The 18,427-nt window shown below is 41.8% G+C and overlaps 1 protein-coding gene across 1 annotated transcript in view; it reads left to right on the forward strand.

The window, feature by feature from the left end:
- The window catches only part of LOC111139277 (BRISC and BRCA1 A complex member 2), a 401,260-nt gene that overhangs the window by 354,810 nt on the left and 28,023 nt on the right, over positions 1 to 18,427 (forward strand). The window contains exon 11 of the mRNA XM_022491515.1: positions 11,947 to 12,100. Within this exon, the coding sequence (XP_022347223.1) occupies positions 11,947 to 12,100 (154 nt within the window). The remainder of the gene's footprint in view (positions 1 to 11,946; positions 12,101 to 18,427) is intronic.

Here is an 18,427-nt window from a genome sequence, read left to right on the forward strand (position 1 = left end):
ATAGAGCCTCAGTTATTAAATGTGAAAGTGCTTTTCTCAGGTCACTCGGGTCCAGCCTTTGCTTGAAAATGCTGCTCCTCCTCCACATTTGAAAGTACAGGCCAAGCTGCTCGGTCAGCTCGAGGGCTTGCCTCCACGGGATCACCTCGGCTTACACAGTTTTACTTTTCTGAGTTAGTGAGATAGGAGAATAGGGCCATTTAAAAACATCGTTTCCCACAGCAATCATACTTTCAAAGGACATTTCTGATGAGAATTGCTATCAAGGAAGAACAGGATTTCATTCCCATTCCCTACTGCACCCCCCACCCGTTCTCACAGAAGAAATAATGACCAAGGAGCTCGGTCCCAAATGGTGGCCACCAAACAAAAACATGGAAATTCACAAATAGTAATCTTTAAATATAGGAAGACTGATTGTATTTCTTGTCTTTTTTTTTTTTTCCAAAGAGCAAAATCACTTACGAATAAATAGCAAAAAAAGAAAAAGCCTTTAACTTACATGAAGCCTCTGCGTGAACAGAGAGAGCTGCTCAGTATCCAAGCACAAAAGGGAACCGTCTGGCCACGTTCTCACCAGGCTTCCTCTGTCTTTGGCTGTTCTCTGCTCTGGGGTCAACTTTTGCTGCAAAACTCCATTTGACCTTAGATGCTCCAGACTTTTTTTATTTGAAGGAAGAAAATCGTAGAATTCCAAGTAAAGGGTTCCAAAGGACTCCTGAATTTGCCTCAAATAGAAATATGGGCAGAACGAAGTTGGAAGCTTAATTGAAGGAATTTGGCTACTTTTAATCTACGGGTTGTATTTTCTTGGCTGGAAGTCAGGTTGGAAAAAGAAATTATATAGACTCAGGTTTGTTTGTTTGTTTGTTGTAATTGCTTCTAAGAGAAAATGAGTAATCATAGGTCTCATTTATGGATATCTGCTATGTGCCAAGGAGTCTATATATACTCATTATATCGTATAAAGCACTCAACAGCCTTGCAAGGTAGGTATTATCCCATTTTAAAGATTAGAAAACCTAGACTCAGGGAGTTTTGTAAATTGCCTGTGGTCACCCACGTGGTAACTGGAGAGTAGGAATCAAGGCCAGATCGGTCAAATTCCAAAGATCATATTCTTCCCAGTATACCATCCTATTCTTGATTTCTTTTAGGCTCCAGATACTGTACCACATGTTTTATTTCCAACCCAGAGGTTAGAGATTTTCTTGTTTGATGGATGAGGAGAGAGGCTCAGGGGAACCAGTTAATATGCCAAAGTTGTACACCCATTAAGTGAAGCCTCGTTCGCCATGTACAGAGCACGTACTTTCTTCACCTGAACATTCAAGTTCACCTAGATAAGCTATTTCCTGCCCATCTCACCAGATGGAACTGAACCTAAAGCCACAAAGAATGCAGTGGCTTCTCTCGGAACATTTCTAGGGAAGATACCCAATACCATCTAATCTAGTGGGTCGGAGATTTTCTGATAATTTTAACATCCCAGCACAGTATGAATCCGGAATGAAGAATGCTGGGAAAGTGCAATGCAAATGAAAAATAGGCTAGTGGAGGTTTCTGTGGAGCAGAATGACATGGTGACCCAGGATCCTAACCCCGTCTTTATGAGGAAGCATAGACTCACTCTTGAGGGTCATGGTTTCCAAGTACTGCCAGACACTTGACTTAAACTATGTCCCATTCCAATCTTAAATCCAGTCCCAAATATCTGGCCCTGCTATGGATTGTCCACAGAGGAAGTCAGAGTTGTTTGAGAGAAAATGGAAGACTCCCGTAAATGGCCAACAGCCCATTATCATCAGGCTTCTTCCTTAGAGCCTCCCATGACTATGAGGGATGCTCAAGTCTTAAGAGATGTTTTATAAAGAGGAATCAATCCCCAGACTGAGGAGTGCACAGCTGCTGTCCTCTAATAATAAATAAAAGTGTTTCTTTCTTAACATATAATGTATTATTTGCTTCAGGGGTACAGACCTGTGAATCATCAGGCTTACATACTTCACAGCACTCATCGTAGACCATACCTTCCCCAGTGTCCATAACCCAGCCACCCTATCCCTCCCCACCACCCCCCAGCAGCCCTCAGTTTGTTTCATGAGATTAAGAGTCTATTACAGTTCGTCTCCCTCCCTGGTCCCATCTTGTTTCATTTTTTCCCCTCCCTAGCCCCCATGACCCCCTGCCCTGCCTCTCAAATTCCTCATATCAGGGAGATCATGTGATAATTGTCTTTCTCTGGCTGACTTATTGTGCTCAGCATAATACCCTCTAGTTCTTTTTTTTAATATATATACCCTCTAGTTCTATCCATGTTGTTGCAAATGGCAAGATTTCATTTCTTTTGGTGATTGCATAGTATTCCATTGTATATATATACCACATCTTCTTTATCCATTTATCTGTTGTTGGACGTCTAGGTTCTTTCCATAGTTTGGCTATTGTGGACATTGCTGTTATAAACATTCGGGTGCATGTGCCCCTTCAGATCACTACATTTGTATCTTTAGGGTAAATACCCAGTAGTGCAATTCCTGGGTCATAGGATAGCCCCATTTTGAACTAATAAAAGTGATTCTTGATTTGTGCATTCTACTCTCCATTCTGGAAGATTTATACTATGCTGGGGTTATTTATGTCATAGGAAAACTTCTGACCCTCTGCAGTGAGTGGGATGGGATATTTCCTCTAGGAGTGTTCCAGGCTAACACTGCTCATAGAAAAGTGTCCATATTTCTTTGCTTTGTGTTCACATTTCTGCACAGTTTGACATACTCTTCTCTCTTACGGCTGACCAATATGGTTCCCTCTGCCTGGAATCCCCTCCCTATCTCCCTTCCCTCCCAGTCAGAATCCTCCTGCTGCACCTACCTGTCAAAACCCCACTTGTCTTTCAAGGTCCTGCCCATCTAGTAAGGCTTCTGGAAGCTGTTCCGTTTTGTTTTGTTTTGTTTTAATTTTTTAGAAAGGGAGAGGGAGAGAGAGAATCTTAAGCAGGCTCCACCCCCAGTGCAGAGCCCAGCGCGGGGCTCAGTCTCACAACCCTGACCTTGGGACCCGAGCCGGATTTCCAGAGTTGGATGCTTAACCGACTAAGCCACCCAGGCGCCCCAAGGCTTCTGGAAGGCTTTAGACAGGTTCTCTTTCCACCCCAGGCCCCATGGTGGTTACTACCTCAACTATAAGCCGCACTGCTGTCTCCCTTCCGGAGGACAGTGAGAGTCAAGTGCATGCTGGCACTGTCCGGAGGGGGACCCAGCTTTGGTCATGTGGCCTCCCTAGAGCCAGCTCCTAGTCAGTGCTCCAGGAATGCTTGTCACATTGAACACTTGCTGCTGTTTTCTCTAGAATATAAAGCTCATAACTAGATCCCTTAATAAAACAACAGTAGTTTCAGACTTTTTTTTTTTTTTTCTCTTCATAAGGCCATGTTAGTCATCCTTTGCTCTGGAGTAGTCCCCGTGTTTGTAGACTTGTACCTGGCAGGATGTTCCAGTTTTTCAAGGCTGGAATTTTAAACTGACCAGTATCAATCCCTCTACTTTAACTATTTTAAATGTGTCCTTTTCCTTCTAATCACCTACATTTGGTACATTGTCCATGGATGTTTTTTTAATTAAAAGCTTAAGCGCTTTAAAAGACTGCCTAGTTTTTAAGTGCCAACGCCTTGGCGTTTGAATATATTTTCACTTATTTAAGGATTCTTTTCATCAGATTCTTCCCTAATTTAGCCAGATTTCTTTTTTAATCCTCCCAGGCCAGGAGTTTATTTATTGTGACTAAGTTATTTTTTTTTTTGATGACTAAGTTCTTTTAAAGATAGAAGTTAAAACAGTATTAAATGCTATTTATGGTGTTCTCTGTTGCTTGATTTCTTCTGCATCTCATAAAAACATGTTTCCTTTTTTACATGTCTAGTGCAATTAACGTTTCCTCACTTTTATGATCTATGCCAATCCCTGGTTATGTATCAGGCAACTACCGTGTGTCCGGCCCAGGGTTACACATGTGGAGGTTATAAAATATCAAGTACACTGAGTTGTTAGCAGTCCAGCCATGACTGGATTATGTGGCCGTGGAGGATGGAGAAATCACTGAGTGACAGAGCAGGCAAGGAAGGCTTCCTGGAAGAAGGTGGGACCTGGACTGTGTCACAGAAGCAAGAGCCGGTTGAGAGATTGAACAAGGAACTAGGCCTGAGGAAACACTTTTCTGAATTAAATAGATACACTGTAAGATATGCCACTGAAGAATATACCACAGGGTAGTTATCCAGGCTCCTGTAGCCAGACACTTGACACGTTTCCAGTTTGTGTTACCACAAATAGTGCGATAGTGAACTTTCTCCCATGTGTCCTCTATGTACAGGGGATAGTAGTTTAGGAGTGGAGTCGCTGAGTTACAGAGTATGTACATCTTCCCTTCTGTTGTACAAGAGGTTATAGAAATTTCCATTCTCATCCATGAATGAGAATTCCCACTGCCCTGACAACCCTTGAGTGTTGCTGGGTTTTAAAATTGTCATCAATCCAGTGGGTATGAAATGGGACAGCATCGAGGTTTTAATTTGCAGTTCCCTCATGTGCTCCTTCAGTGCAGTAAGCATTTATGAAGAGTCTCTCCTGTGCCATGTACTCTTCCAAAGACTAGAAATACTAAAATACTAAAATAACTAATCCCTGACCTTCACCCTTGGGAGCTCACAGTCTGAGTGATTCCGACCCAGGGAGAAACAGCAGCATCACTGAATGTGCCTTCTCAAAAATCAGCGGTCTGAGATAGGCCCAGGCAGTCGCACTGTCGATTCCGTGGTGACGCCAGTGCTTGCTTCAGCCGAGAACTTGTGATCTCGTGGGAGGAGAAGCCTACTCTATTCAGTCTGGGCTCGTCTCTGTGGGCAGAGTGAGAGAGCCTCATGCTTCACTGGCCGGCGCTATGGCATCCCTTTTATCTTGAGGTTCTTCTTACAGTTTTATGTGAATGTCTCATTGGGTGTTGGGATGATTCATTTATATCTATAAAGTACCTCAAAAGCAGATGCTAAACAAAATATAAGCAGGAACCAGATTTCCCGTAACTCCAACTATCTGGGACAACCGTAAACCTGGAAGGAAACAAACAGAAGAAGAGGAGGAGGAAGAGACCATCAGTGAGCAGGGCTGGAGGAAGGCACTCCGGAGCTCACACCCCCTCAGCTCCCATCCGTGCAGCACCTGCTCGGCACCGCCTTCCGGTCTCGGGAACGACCATCCGTGGCGCCCGACTCTTCAGAAGCTGAGATGCCAGTGGAATGAAGGAGACAAAGAGAACAGAAGAGGAAAACAGAGAGATGCCATTGAGAGTTGGCCTTGATGAGAAGTGGCAAAGCACAAAGGCGCTGGCTGGAAAAAGGAAACACATGAAGCAGAGAAAGTTTGGCATCAGGGGGCAGACAGCAAGTCACTCCTACTAAGCCTTGGGGACCTCTGTGCGCTGCTCTGAGGGCACGTCACCTCTTACCTGTGCACAGCTTAGGAAGTCTGGCCCTTAGGTAGGAGGCATTGGGAAAGAGCAGGCTAAGTCTTCCTTAACACTCGAGGCCATCTTGTATAAATGATTTCTTCCATGTGCTTTCTGTCATCCAGAAAGGGCTAAGCTATTTCCAGCATACTCTATATGCTGAGATGGGGAGGTCTGTCCAGAGTTTAGAAAGTGCCATCAAAATAGCTAAAACTTACGTGCCGTGAGTGTTTTGCTCTAGTTAGAAATTTCACATACAGGGAACAGAGGATGAAGCCAGATTGAAAGCCAAACAAAGAAGGAAGGGGGAGGGGAGGGAGTGCACATGTATTTATGACCTGCTCTGCTTTTGTCCAGTCTTGTCAGCACTGCCGAGAAAAGAATTATCCTCATCTTGTAGATGAGAACATCAGGATTCAGAGAGATGAAATATTTTACCTATGGCCTCACCACTAATAAATGGTGGGGCTAGGAATTAAACCCATTTTTGTCTGACTCCAAAGGCTGTGCTTTTTTCCACCATACCACACTGTCTCCTCCCGTGTTAGGATGTTGAGAATTTACAGCAGAATTCAAGGATCAGGCTTAGTTTGGTCATATTAAAACCCCACAGGTAACCTGCCTGTATGAATAAATCTCACAAAATTTAATGAAACTATGAAGCCAGTTCAACAAAATCTGGTTAATATTTAATCTCCTCTGTCACTTAAATTTTGAAACAGGGATGGTTAAAGGAGACATCAGTCAATTTTCGATGCCTTGGGTAGGGATACTTCTTAACTGGAAACCTTTCCTTTTATATTTCTTGTAGGAGTGTGCTTCGGATGTGTGACGTTTCCCTTTCTAGTGGTTAGAATCCCTGTGTCTCAAAGGTTTAGCGTGCAGTTAGTAAGATGGTGTCGGTAAGGGATGGTCAGTTAATAAATGGCAGACTTCGCTGGGTGTGTGTGTGCCCACTGCGGGGGTCGCCCGGGAATGAGATGTGAGCAAACTGTTCTCAGGGAGAGTTGACCTCAGATGAAGTCATCCTTGGAGGGACCTTTACAGCAAGTCAACATGGGGTTAAAACTCTGCTAACGAGGCTTCGAGGAACTGGAGAGCCTACAGAGGACTGGAAATGGAAACACCGCCATAACCACCATAAAGTGAAGGCATGAGTATCTCTCCTACTGACCCAGGAACACGGCAATAGAGCATTTGGAAGGTTTGGAGAAATGAAATAACGGCTGACTTGTGAATAAGGATGAAAATATCCGATGATGTGACTCCCAGGGAAGCAATTATGGTTAACCCCTCATTTGTTTGGCATTTTCAAGTATTGAACTGTCCCACAGAACTGCATTTTCCTGACAACTCAGACTTTCCTATTTATGTGCCTTGAATATTTTCAACAGTGCTTGGTGGAAATACTTCTGAAATTGGTTATTCAATTATCCTGCCCTCTTGAACAGAAGCTGCAGGAAATAACATTGCTTCAGATGCTTTTGGCTGCAACTCTGAGAAAACCTGATTAAAAGAGGTTTAAGTAATTAGGACTCGCAGTGGTCTCACATAACAAGGAATCCAGAGCTGGGCATTCCACGGCTGATGAATTCAGTCGCTCACTGATGTCAGGCTGACTTTCCCCTCGTGGTCACAAGGTGAGTGCACAGTTCCAAGCCTCAAGATCTCACATGACAAGATCCAGGCAAGAATGAAATGGGGGCTTCTCCTTATACTTATCTTTACTCAGAGAGGAAAATATTTCTCAGAAGACCCCTAGCCAACTTCCCTTTGGGTCTTATTGGCAGGACTGAGTCACATCATTTCCATGCCTTGGTCTTTGAGAAGGCTGAGAGAGTAAACACCCAGCACTTCGGGACTCTGAAGTGGGAGGAGGGCTCTACCCACAATAAAGGAGGATGGAGGGGCACCTGGGTGGCTCAGTTGGTTAAATGTCTGACTCTAGATTTCGGCTCCAGTCATGATCTCAGGGTCATGAGATCAAGCCCCGCATTGAGCTCTACACTGGGTGTGGAGCCAGCTTAAGATTTTTCCTCTTTCCCTCTCCCTCTGTACCTCCTCCCTTCTCTCTGTTTAAACAAAAGAAAAAAAAGAAAGAAAAGAGAAGGATGGAGAATGGATGGCTGTTAATAGGGAACCAAGAGTGTCTGCCGGGTTACCAAGATTGGGAGTGAGTATCCCTTACAGTATGGTAATCGCTTGAGGGATGATTGCGCTTTTCATTCTATGCTGAATGGCCCCAGACTGGGATTATTTTTTATTTTCTAAGTCTGGTTTTATTTATTGTTCTCTCTCCTTCTGATGTGCCAGACTGCTAGTTATCATGACTTACTGTTCATGTACGTTGTCCTAATCTTGTCATAGTTAGATTACTTTTTTCTGGAAAGATCTTATGACCAAACTTGGGAGAACTGTGCCTCAAGTGCTCTGAGTACCTACCTGACAGCTGTCCTGTGTGTCACCTATGTGATGTGGCATTCCTGTTGGCTGCTCAAGGCCATTTTTCCATTGTGAGGTCTTCAGAGAAGTGACAGATTTCTAGAGAGTCTTATGAATTTAGATACAGCTCTCATGAGTTCGTCTTATGATGAAAGGATGAGCATTTGGGGACAGTTAAACTTGTTTACTAGAGAAAGCAAAACCGCATCTGTCCTTCCAAATCCCAGCATGGTGTAGAGGAGGCAGCAGAGTTTGTCGGTCCATATTCGGCTCCTTCTCAGAGCCGCGTGGCTGCCAGTTGCCTACAGAGCAACCGCGAGCTCTGGGAGTGCGACCCGTGGGACTCATCCCTGCAGCGACTGTCCAGCACGGGGCAAGCCAGGAGAGCCTCACAATCCCTGCCCTCGGCCAAGGCAGCAGGGCCCTGGGAGGGCATCCTGTGAAGTGCCCAGGTCGCACCAAATGGCAAGTGTGGGGCAGGGACTTGTTTCAAAAAAGTTCTTGAAGAAAGTCGTACTTTGGCAGTGGTCCTTGAAATTATACTGAACAAGGGAGGACCATCCCTTCCGTGGAGGGAGAGCTGACCAAAATCCAGTCTCAGTCTACAGGAAGAAGGAAATAGGCAGCAGTTGTCAAAACAGCTCTGGCGATGAGTAACGGAACCAAATGGAATGATTCTCCTCTGGGAGCGGGTAGGTGGGCTGTGTTTGAAGGAATCCAATGGTTAAAATGTTCCGTTTCAATCTGGCTGAAGCTATGAGCCCAATCAGCTTGGAACCCTGGGAGTACCCTCAGAGCGAGTTAGCTGTTTGAAGGCCTCCAAGTCATTATTTCACTTCGTGACAGAAAATCCTGAGTGAGGGGTGCCGGGCTGCCAAGCCTGCGGTTCTTGATCTCAGAGTTGGGTTTGAGCCCCACGTTGGGTGTGGAGATTACTTAAAAATAAAACCTTAAGAGAAAAAAAAAATCACGAGTTAGCTTTATAGGCAGACGTTAAGTGGCAGAAACATTTGGGACTAAGGAAAACAAGCTTTGTATTTTTTAAAAATTCTGACTAATTTGTACCATTCAAAACATTCTTACAAGAAAAATGCGAAATATTTCTCATAAACATTTTAGTTATTAACTCTCTCATATACAGAACATTTTTTTTAAGATTTTATTTATTTATTTGACAGACAGAGATCACAAGTAGGCAGAGAGGCAGGCAGAGAGAGAGGAGGAAGCAGGCTCCCTGCTGAGCAGAGAGCCCGATGTGGGGCTCGATCCCAGGACCCCGGGATCATGACCTGAGCTGAAGGCAGAGGCTTTAACCCACCGAGCCACCCAGGCGCCCCATATACAGAACATTTTTAAAGAACCTATCCTCTTACTGACTGCTGACTGATACAGATAGGATACAGTTTAGTTAAGTTGAATAAGATATTTATATTTTTTGAATTTTATTTTCTCATATGTAGATTACGCATTTTATTTCTCAAGTACTCTGACCACTCCTGCTTCGCTGATCATCCAGCTACTGTGTTCAGATTTTAATATTGGCTTCAACTATACTTTTTTAGAAAAAGCTCCATGGAGAAAAGAATCACGCAATCAATGTTTTTCTGGGATCGCGGTACATATCAGCATGGAGCAGGCTGGCAGTTTTTTTCCCTTTAATCAGAACAATTCACTTGCCTGAGTAAATAAATCTACATTCACATTTTGAATGGTTTCTGATCTTAATTGGGCAATTAGGGGGTCAAAGTGGATGGCTCAGAACTAGGTGGGAAAATCAGTTTTCAGCATGTCAAAATACCAGCAACTCATTTTCTACAAAACAAAATAACCAGAACAAAAAAATATAATCTATTCCAAAGCCCAGAAGAATCTGGTAGCTTGACAGTCCTGGAGACTGTGGTATTCTCTGTGTTACTTTGATACTGAACGTGACTGTACTTACTTTAAATTGGTTAATTATTGCCACTGAATTCTGTTATTCAAAATGACTGCATTTTTGAAGGGAAGCTTCCATGCTAAATGCTTTTCCCCAGTGCTGTTGATGATTGCTCTGGGGGTTAGTGTGAATCTTATTTTATATTTGGAAACTTAACATGTAATATAAACAATTGAAGTCAAATTAAACTGTATGTGAATGGGCATTTTTTCTAAAATTAGTCAGAGGAGATGCAGTGAGTAATCAGAAATGATATAAACTTAATTTTAGAACGCAATATTTGTTCAAAATGACTGAAGATCTTACAAATCATGCTTTGCAATGTAAAGGGACTCAAAAGGGTTTTCCGAATTGGATTATTTCTAATTAAAGTCCGTCTGTTTTTCATATTTTGTATTGTTCGTGCCTGTTACTGCATCTCTGCTTTGGCACAAAGAGGCACGTGCTAAAACTGCACTGAGGCACGTGGAAAATGTGACTTACAAGTGGACATTCAGAGTCTTGCCACTTTCTTGGGGTTGGGCTGATTCATATGCAGAAACCCCCTGCAGCCCTGAGTCAGAGTCAGAGACACTCAGGGACCTAAGAGGGCCTGCCACCGGCCAGTTTTTCTGTTTCTTTTTTTTTTTTTTTTTTTTAAGTTTGCTGCAAACTTGGCTTTTCCTTCATGAAATCATTTTGGATGCTTAGAGGGCCTGGCCCAAGTCAGATGTCACCCTACACTGGCACGGTGGCAGTACACAGCCAGCTAGCATGTATTTTCATGTATCTGCTTCATGTAGCCAAAAAGATGAATCTAGTACATTCTTCACAGTAGAGATTTTCGCTTTCTAAACTGGAATGGTAACACAGCAACTGTGTTGTGAGCCGGTTGTACTGGTATCATGAGGAGCAGGAGGCAATGGGGTCCAAGAGAAGGAGCTCAGGGTTTACACTGTGGGTCTAGATTTGAACCCTGCCTCCACCGAGCTAGGGCTCGGGCAGGTCAATCAACCCCTTGGTGTCTCGAGTTTGCTTGTCTGTTAAATGCACGTGGTAAAAATAATGTCTACTTCATGGAATCACAAGTCTCAAATTAGATAAAATATGTAAAAGTACTCTGTAAAGCTAAGAAATGCTATACACATTTTTTTTCTCATTATTATATTTCCCCAAGTTCATGGGCCTGTCCTTTGCCCTGGAAATGATAACATCCACATAGCTCTACATGATATTCCTTGAGGAATGTGCTATTGAAACAGTCTGTGTTTAAAATGTCTGTTTGCCTCAAACTAAAAAGAAGGAGTCGTTTTATTCTTAAAAATTGAGTGAAAGGACCCCAAAATGAACAGATACGAGCACATAATAACGTGTTAGGACCCAGCACTGGAACCAGGCTGTACTCTCGCAGCAGACCTAATGCAGTGCTCAGATGAGTCCCTGTTCCGTTCCACTAAGGAGCCCCCACTGGTTTAGGAACTATATGTGGTAACACATCTGGAGAAGCTTCAAAGTGCTGAGTATCCGAATTCACTGCTTGATTGGAAGTAAAGTGGTAACTTTATTTTTGCTGGTGGTCCCGTGGCTGTATCCTATAAAGTAGAGAGATTATCACCTGCTTTCTTGCCCCCGTTCCAAATCCCTTCTTTAAGGACAGCCTCCACCCCGCTCCCCCGCCATCCAGTGCTGGATGAGTAAGGTACTGCCCAACATTTGAAGCATTTATGATTTAACAGAGACTTAAAACAGATAATCAGCTAACTTCTCCATGGAATCCCGGACAAGGTAAGTGCCGTGGGAGGAGTTCACATGGCTGGGGGTGCCCGGCTTCTGAGAACAGGGCATAGCTGGCACACTTCGTGCCTCATATTGGTTAAATTTATTTATGTGTGATTTTCATGTGTGTACCTAGATTGTAAACTCTTTGAAGGCAGAGAAGCCACCTGGGTATTTCTTGTTCCCTCTCTCCATACCTTTTACCTAAGCCTCAAACGGTTTCAGTGGTTCAGATAGAGTATGTACACAACATCCAGGTTTAACCCATACATTTAAGCCCGAACTTGTTTTCTTTTCTTTTGTCTTTGCAGTCGACCTGCCTCTGTTTTTCCCTCGAGACCAGCCAACGCTCACATTCCAGTCTGTCTATCACTTTACCAACAGTGGACAGCTTTATTCCCAGGCCCAGAAGAATTATCCGTATAGCCCCAGATGGGATGGAAATGAGATGGCCAAAAGAGCAAAGTAAGTGACTCCACTGCTGTTTTATACACATAAGAGCATTTCCCTTATCTAGACCAGGGGTTGGCAAGCTACTGCCCACAGGCTAAATCCTGTCCTGTGCCTGTTTCTGTAAATAACGTTTTATTGAAACACAGCCACGCCCATTTCTTTACTTTTTGTATGGCTGCTTCCATGCTACCATGGCAGAGTGAGAAATTGCAACAGATCACAGGTGGCCTGCAGAGCCAGAAATATTTGCTGTTTGGCCCTTTACAGAAAAAGTTTGCCAACCCCTTATCTAGACTCATCAGGTAGGTTGTTTGTTGTGTTTTTGTTTTTTTAAATAGGTTACAAGGTTTATCTGAAATCTACCGGTCTATTTAGATTAGAGAAGAAGTATTAGAAGAATTAGAGTTGTGGATAAATGATGTTGATGATGAACGTGTTGGAAGCTACTTTCATATTTGTTTTTTTAAAAAATGGAAAATTTCAGCTGACAGTAAGCAAATAGAATTTAGGCTTAGTGGTCAGTGCATGGGTCCAGTACCGAGTTTTTCATGTGGAACTGTAATGTCTTTGAAGGAAAAAACATTATATACCTCATTGCATCTCTGCCGCCATTACGCAGAATTATTCCTCATCTGAATAAATGGCTACGCAAATAGCTTGGAACTGGTAGAATCCGCATGGACATAGGCTGAGAATCTGATAGAGGTTGAAGTCAGCTAGAGTTTGGTGTAGAGATTTAAGTACTGCCCATGAACCTATCTGTGGAAAGTGTTCACAAGTCCTATGGGATAGGTAAATGTACAAGTATGTTGATGTTCTATGGTGTTTTATGTTCAGTATCTGGAACACCAGTCTTCATGATTCGTGGCCTCCCAGAGTGAAGCCACAGTGGACCAAAATCATAGTTTCCAAAAATAAGTCGTGGTTAGAATGGCCATTAGAAAAGTTATTACTTTATCGCTCTGAACAGCCATCCAGTCACTGCTGTGATCCCATCCCTGAAGGATGATGAGATCCACAGAATCAGAGGTGTGAAGGATATTTATTAAACATCCTCTTCATTCAGTCACTCACTGTTTATTGAGCATCTACCATGGTCCAGGCCACGGGCTCCAGGCTGGGGAAACCGTGATAAACACACTGGAGGTTGTCCTTGTCTTCCTGGGATTTATAGCCCAGCAGGAGAGATCAAAGCCTTTATCATACCAGACTTCGGACAGTGTTAAGTACTAACAAAACCTGGCCTGCCAAACCTAGAATGCTCTTGATTAGCAGGACTTTTTGCTCTTGTCTCCCCCTCCCTGAGATTTCTTTCCCTCCCAGGGGGCCCCCTGGCATCTCCTGTACGCCCTGTAGGTACAAAACCTTCACTTAATCAGAACTGGAGCTCTGTTCAACGCTGACAGGGCCGCTTTCCACAGGAACACAGACCTTCCCACATCCATATGTGGAATCCAGAAGTGTTATCTGAGACGTCAGTGTGCCCTTTCTGCCTGCATTTCCCCTTTTTATCCATGAGGTCTGAGTCTGAAATTCTATTTAAGGAAAACAACAGACATATGCAAACATACCTAATAACAATGATTAAGACCTAGATATCTTGAAACAGACTTGAAAAAAAAGGGGGATTCAAAAATAAGTTTTATGGGCTTTCCCTGTGTATATACAAGATCTGCCCTTAGAAGATGGGCTGTTATTTGTGGTATGTGCTATGGAGTCTGAACCAGACATGTCCTTGTGGTTTCCATAGCAAAACTGTGTGTGTGTGTGTGTGTGTGTGTGTGTGTGTGTGTGTGTTTCTTAACTAGACATTTTAGCATGTATGAATTGAGTCTTCAAGGAGTTGCAGACCACAAGCCTGTGATTTCAGTGTAGGACTATCATAAGTGAAGCCTGTTTATCTTAACAGATTGGTTCAGAGTTTTAGGAGACATTTGCTTTATGTTACACCGGTCTAAAGAAAACATCTGAAGGAAGATTTAAAAAAATCTGCTTTTACTATAGGGAAGATGGATTCGTTTTAAATGTAATAAAAGAAAAAGCCAGCCACTCATACTAGGAAGAAAAAGTAGTTTAAAAGCTCTCTTCTTAAATTGAACCGAGTGACTTCCCTGGGCTGTGTCAGAAAGCCAGGTAATGGGTAAACACGATCCGGGAACTGTCCTGCAGGACAGGCTTGAGATTGGTGGGGAGGATTGGAGAGAAAGGACAGAAAGAGAAAGGTCAACTGCAGCATTCCTTACACGCCCTGTTTCTTTGTCCTGTGAAAATATTCTATGTGCACAGTGCGTAAAAGGCTATAATTCACTTGGAGAGCTCTGACCATGACATAAACACTCTCACGGTTTATGAACAGCATAGAGCCCTTCGAGTGGAGTCAGCTGTTCATTCCCTCCTCTAAAGCAAAATTCTAAACATGTGAACTCAGGAAGGACACTTTCTGGCGCTGACCCGAGCTTTTCCTAGGACATGTGCTTCTTGCTCATGGCTGTCTAGTGAATTCTGTTCGCACAAGTGAAATGCCCTCTGCTGGGTGAGCACAGACTTTGGGGTCACGGATGTCCGTGCCCGGCTGCTATCACAAGTTCTAATCAGATAAGCTCTGTGGACTTGGGCAGGGCTCTTAACCTTTCTGAACTTGATCCCATAAAACAAGACTGTACTCCTCCCTTTGGATGGGCTCGATATGAAGGGTCAGGGAATGGACATATGAAAGACTCTTGTGTTTAGCTTTTGCTTTGTCCCATAGTGCCTTTGCTCACTCGTTCTTCCCTCCCTCTTTCTGCCCCTTCAGATCTTGGCATTCTTCCTTAGGGTTTCCTCCATCCATGCTAACGTGCAGGCAGCTTCTTTCTGTCTTCCTAGTCTCAGCTGACTGTTGGTCACGTACAGATCTTCCTTAGCTTTCAAAGGGGTTATGTACCTATAAACCCATTGTAAATTGAAAATATAATTTATAAGCTGAAGATGCATTTATTACACCTAACCTACCCAACATCATAGCTTAGCGTAGCACTACCTGAATGCGCACGAGACACTTAACTTTAGCCACAGTTGGGCAAAATCATCGAACATAAAGCTTATTTTATAATACAGTGTTGAGTAGCTCACATCATTTACTGAACAGTGTACATGGTTGTATGAGGACAGAACGGTTGTAAGCATATCAGCTGTTCACCTTCGCGATGGCGTGGCGGACTGGGCAGCGGGAGCGGCAGCGAGCTGAGTCCTGCCACGTTCACTAGCCCGGGAAGAGATCAGAATTAAAAATTCAAAAGTATGTTTCTGCTGAATGTGTGTCGCTTTTGCGTCATCGTGAAGTCAACAAATTAAGTGGAACCATTGAAAAGTCAAGGACTGGGGGTGCTGCTTTGAAATCTCTTTCGTATTATTCTTTTTCACATCTTTATATTGTTTCATTTCGTTAATCAAATTGTGAGTTCTTTGAAGGCGGGGGCTTTGCATATCTAGCTTTTAAAGATATTTATTGCAGTGTATTCACATACGATAAAGTGGACAGATTTCAGTATATCTTTTGCTGGAGTTTTGACAGACTTACCTTCTCCCCTTTCCAGTTAGTCTCCCCATCTCCAGGACAGACCCTGTCACATGTCATAGTTTTTCCTTTTCTAGATACTTCTTATAAATGGAATAATACAGATTGTACGCTTTTGTGTCTTTTGTAGTCAACATGATTATTCTAGATTTATCTGTTACGGTATTCCTTTTTTGCTGCTGAGGGATTTCCATTGTAGGAATATACCATAATTTATTAATGCACTCATCTGCGTATATATATTTAGTTGTTTCCATTTGGGGGACTTTATGAAATGAGCTGCTAAAAACGTTCTTATATGCGCCTTTTTATAGACATACAGTTTCAATTCTGTGAGTAGATAACTGGGAAGGGGAGTATGTGTATGATTAACTTTATAAGAAACTGACAAATTTTTTCTGAAGTCTTTAGACGAGCTTACACCCCCACTGGTGATATACCAGATTCCATTTGCTCCATATTCTCTCTGCCACTTGGTTATCGTCAGTCTTTTAATTTTAGATGTTCCAGAGGGGAAGAAATGAGATGTCGTTGTGTTTTTTAATCTTAATTTCTTGATGATTAATGATGTTGATCATCTTTTCATGTGCTTATTGGTATATCTTCTTTTAAAAAGTGCCTGTTCAAATTTTGCCTATTTTTAACTAGGCTGTTGGTTTTTTATCATTGAGTTTTAAGAGTTATTTATATATTTGTCAGATTTATGCATTACAAGTATTTTCTCCCAATCTGTGGCTTGCCTTTTCATCTTCTTAACAGTGTCTTTTGGTGGGCAGAACATTTTTATTTTTAATGAAATTTATTTTTTTAGTGTTTTCTTTTTATGTTAATACTTTCTGGAGCCTCACACTTATTTGCCTACCACAAGGTCATGAAGAGATTCTTCTGTGTTTGTTTTACAAGCTTTCATTTTGGTTTGACGTTTAGGTCTCTGATCCATCTCAAATTAATTGTTGTATATGGTACGAGATGGACGCTGAAGTTAATTGTTTTTACATATATCCAGGTATTCCAACAACATGTGTTGAAAAGTTTTTCTTGGGGCGCCTGGGTGGCTCAGTGGGTTGAAGCCTCTGCCTTCGGCTCGGATCGTGATCCCAGGGTTCTGGGATCAAACCCCGCATCAGGCTCTCTGCTCAGTGGAGAGCTTGCTTCCCTTCCTCTCTCTCTGCCTCCCTTTCTGCCTACTTGTGATCTCTGTCTGTCAAATAAATAAATAAATAATCTTAAAAAAAAAAAAAAGAAAAAGAAAAAGAAAGTTTTTCTTTCTCTGTTGAATTACCTTCACGCTCTTGTGAAAAGAAATTGACTATATATGACTCAGTCTATTTCTGGATGCTCTGTTCTGTTTCATTGGTCTGTTTTTCTGTTGGTATCCTAATACCAATATTTCTTAAAATCAGGAAATGTAAATTCCTCAACTTTGTTCTTTTTGAAGATTGTTTTGGCTGTTCTGGGTCCTTTGCATTTCCATATAAATTTTAAAATTAGTTAGCCAATTCCAACTCCAACTTCCCCTCAAAAAAAAAAAAAAATGCCCACTGAAGTTTAGGGTGGGACGGTGTTAAATGTATAGATCAACAAGAGGGAAAATTGACATTTTAACAATATTGAATCTTTGACTCAATAAACAAGAGTTTTCATTTAGGTCTTTAATTTAAGAAGCGTTTTGACATTTCATTATAGAAGTCTTGCATTTTTTAAGTTGTTTTATTGTAAATGATAGTTTCTTAGGTTTTATTTTTGACTTGTTGCTGATATATAGGTATACAAACGATTTTTCTATATTGACCAGGTGTCCTGTGACATTGCCTAAGTTCATGATTGCTACTAAATTCTAGTAGTTTTTTTGTAGTTTTCTTAAGCATTTTTTTACATAAACAATCATATCATCTGTTAACAGCTTTACTTTTTTATTTCCATCTTTATTATTTTTATGGTTTTAAATTTCTTTTTCTTACCTACTTGGACTGGCTTGGATCTCCAGTACAATGTTGTACACAGTGGTAAGAGTAGACATCTGGCCATATGTGTTCCCATTAAGGTTGAGGTTAGCAGTAGGTTTTACATAGATGTCTCTACCACATTGAAGAAGTTCTCTTATATTCCTACTTTGCTAAGAGTTTTTATCATGAATGAGTATTGAATTCTGTAGAATGCTTTTTCTGTATCCATTGGCCCAATCCTAAGGTTTTGCTTTATTCTATTAAAGTAGTGAATTATGTTAACTAGTTTGTGAATATTGGACCAACTTTGCATTCCAGAGATCAATAAACCTTCTCAGTCATGATGTCTATCCTTTTTTATATTATTAGATTTGAGTTGCTAATGTTGTGTTAAGATCTTCGTATTTTCACACTTATTTTAATGAGTGATGTTGGTCTAGAAATTTGTGCTGTCCTTTCAGATTTTGATAAATGCACCATGCTGGCTTCATAAAATAAATTGGAAAATTTTCCTTCCACCTCTGTTTTCTGAAAGAGTTTATGTAGGTTCAGCAGTAGTTGGTTTTTTTTTGTTGTTGTTGTTGTTTTTTTAGTGTTCAATAAAGTTTTATTTATGGAAAGAAATTCAAAGAAATATTTACTAAATATAGGGATATTCATCATTTTTTCTTGCGTTAGTTTTAGCAAGTTGTGTTTTTTTAAGCAAGTTATCCAGTCTAAGTTGTTGAATTGACTGGTGTGAGATTTTTTATAATACTCCTTCCTTTTCCTTTTAGTATCTATGGGCTATAGTGATAGAACTTCTTTCATTCTTTATAGTGAAAGTTTCTCCAGGTT

This window comes from Enhydra lutris, unplaced genomic scaffold (genome assembly GCF_002288905.1).
Source record: "Enhydra lutris kenyoni isolate GAN:26980312 unplaced genomic scaffold, ASM228890v2 scaffoldscaffold98, whole genome shotgun sequence".
In the NCBI taxonomy this organism is placed as follows: domain Eukaryota; kingdom Metazoa; phylum Chordata; class Mammalia; order Carnivora; family Mustelidae; genus Enhydra; species Enhydra lutris.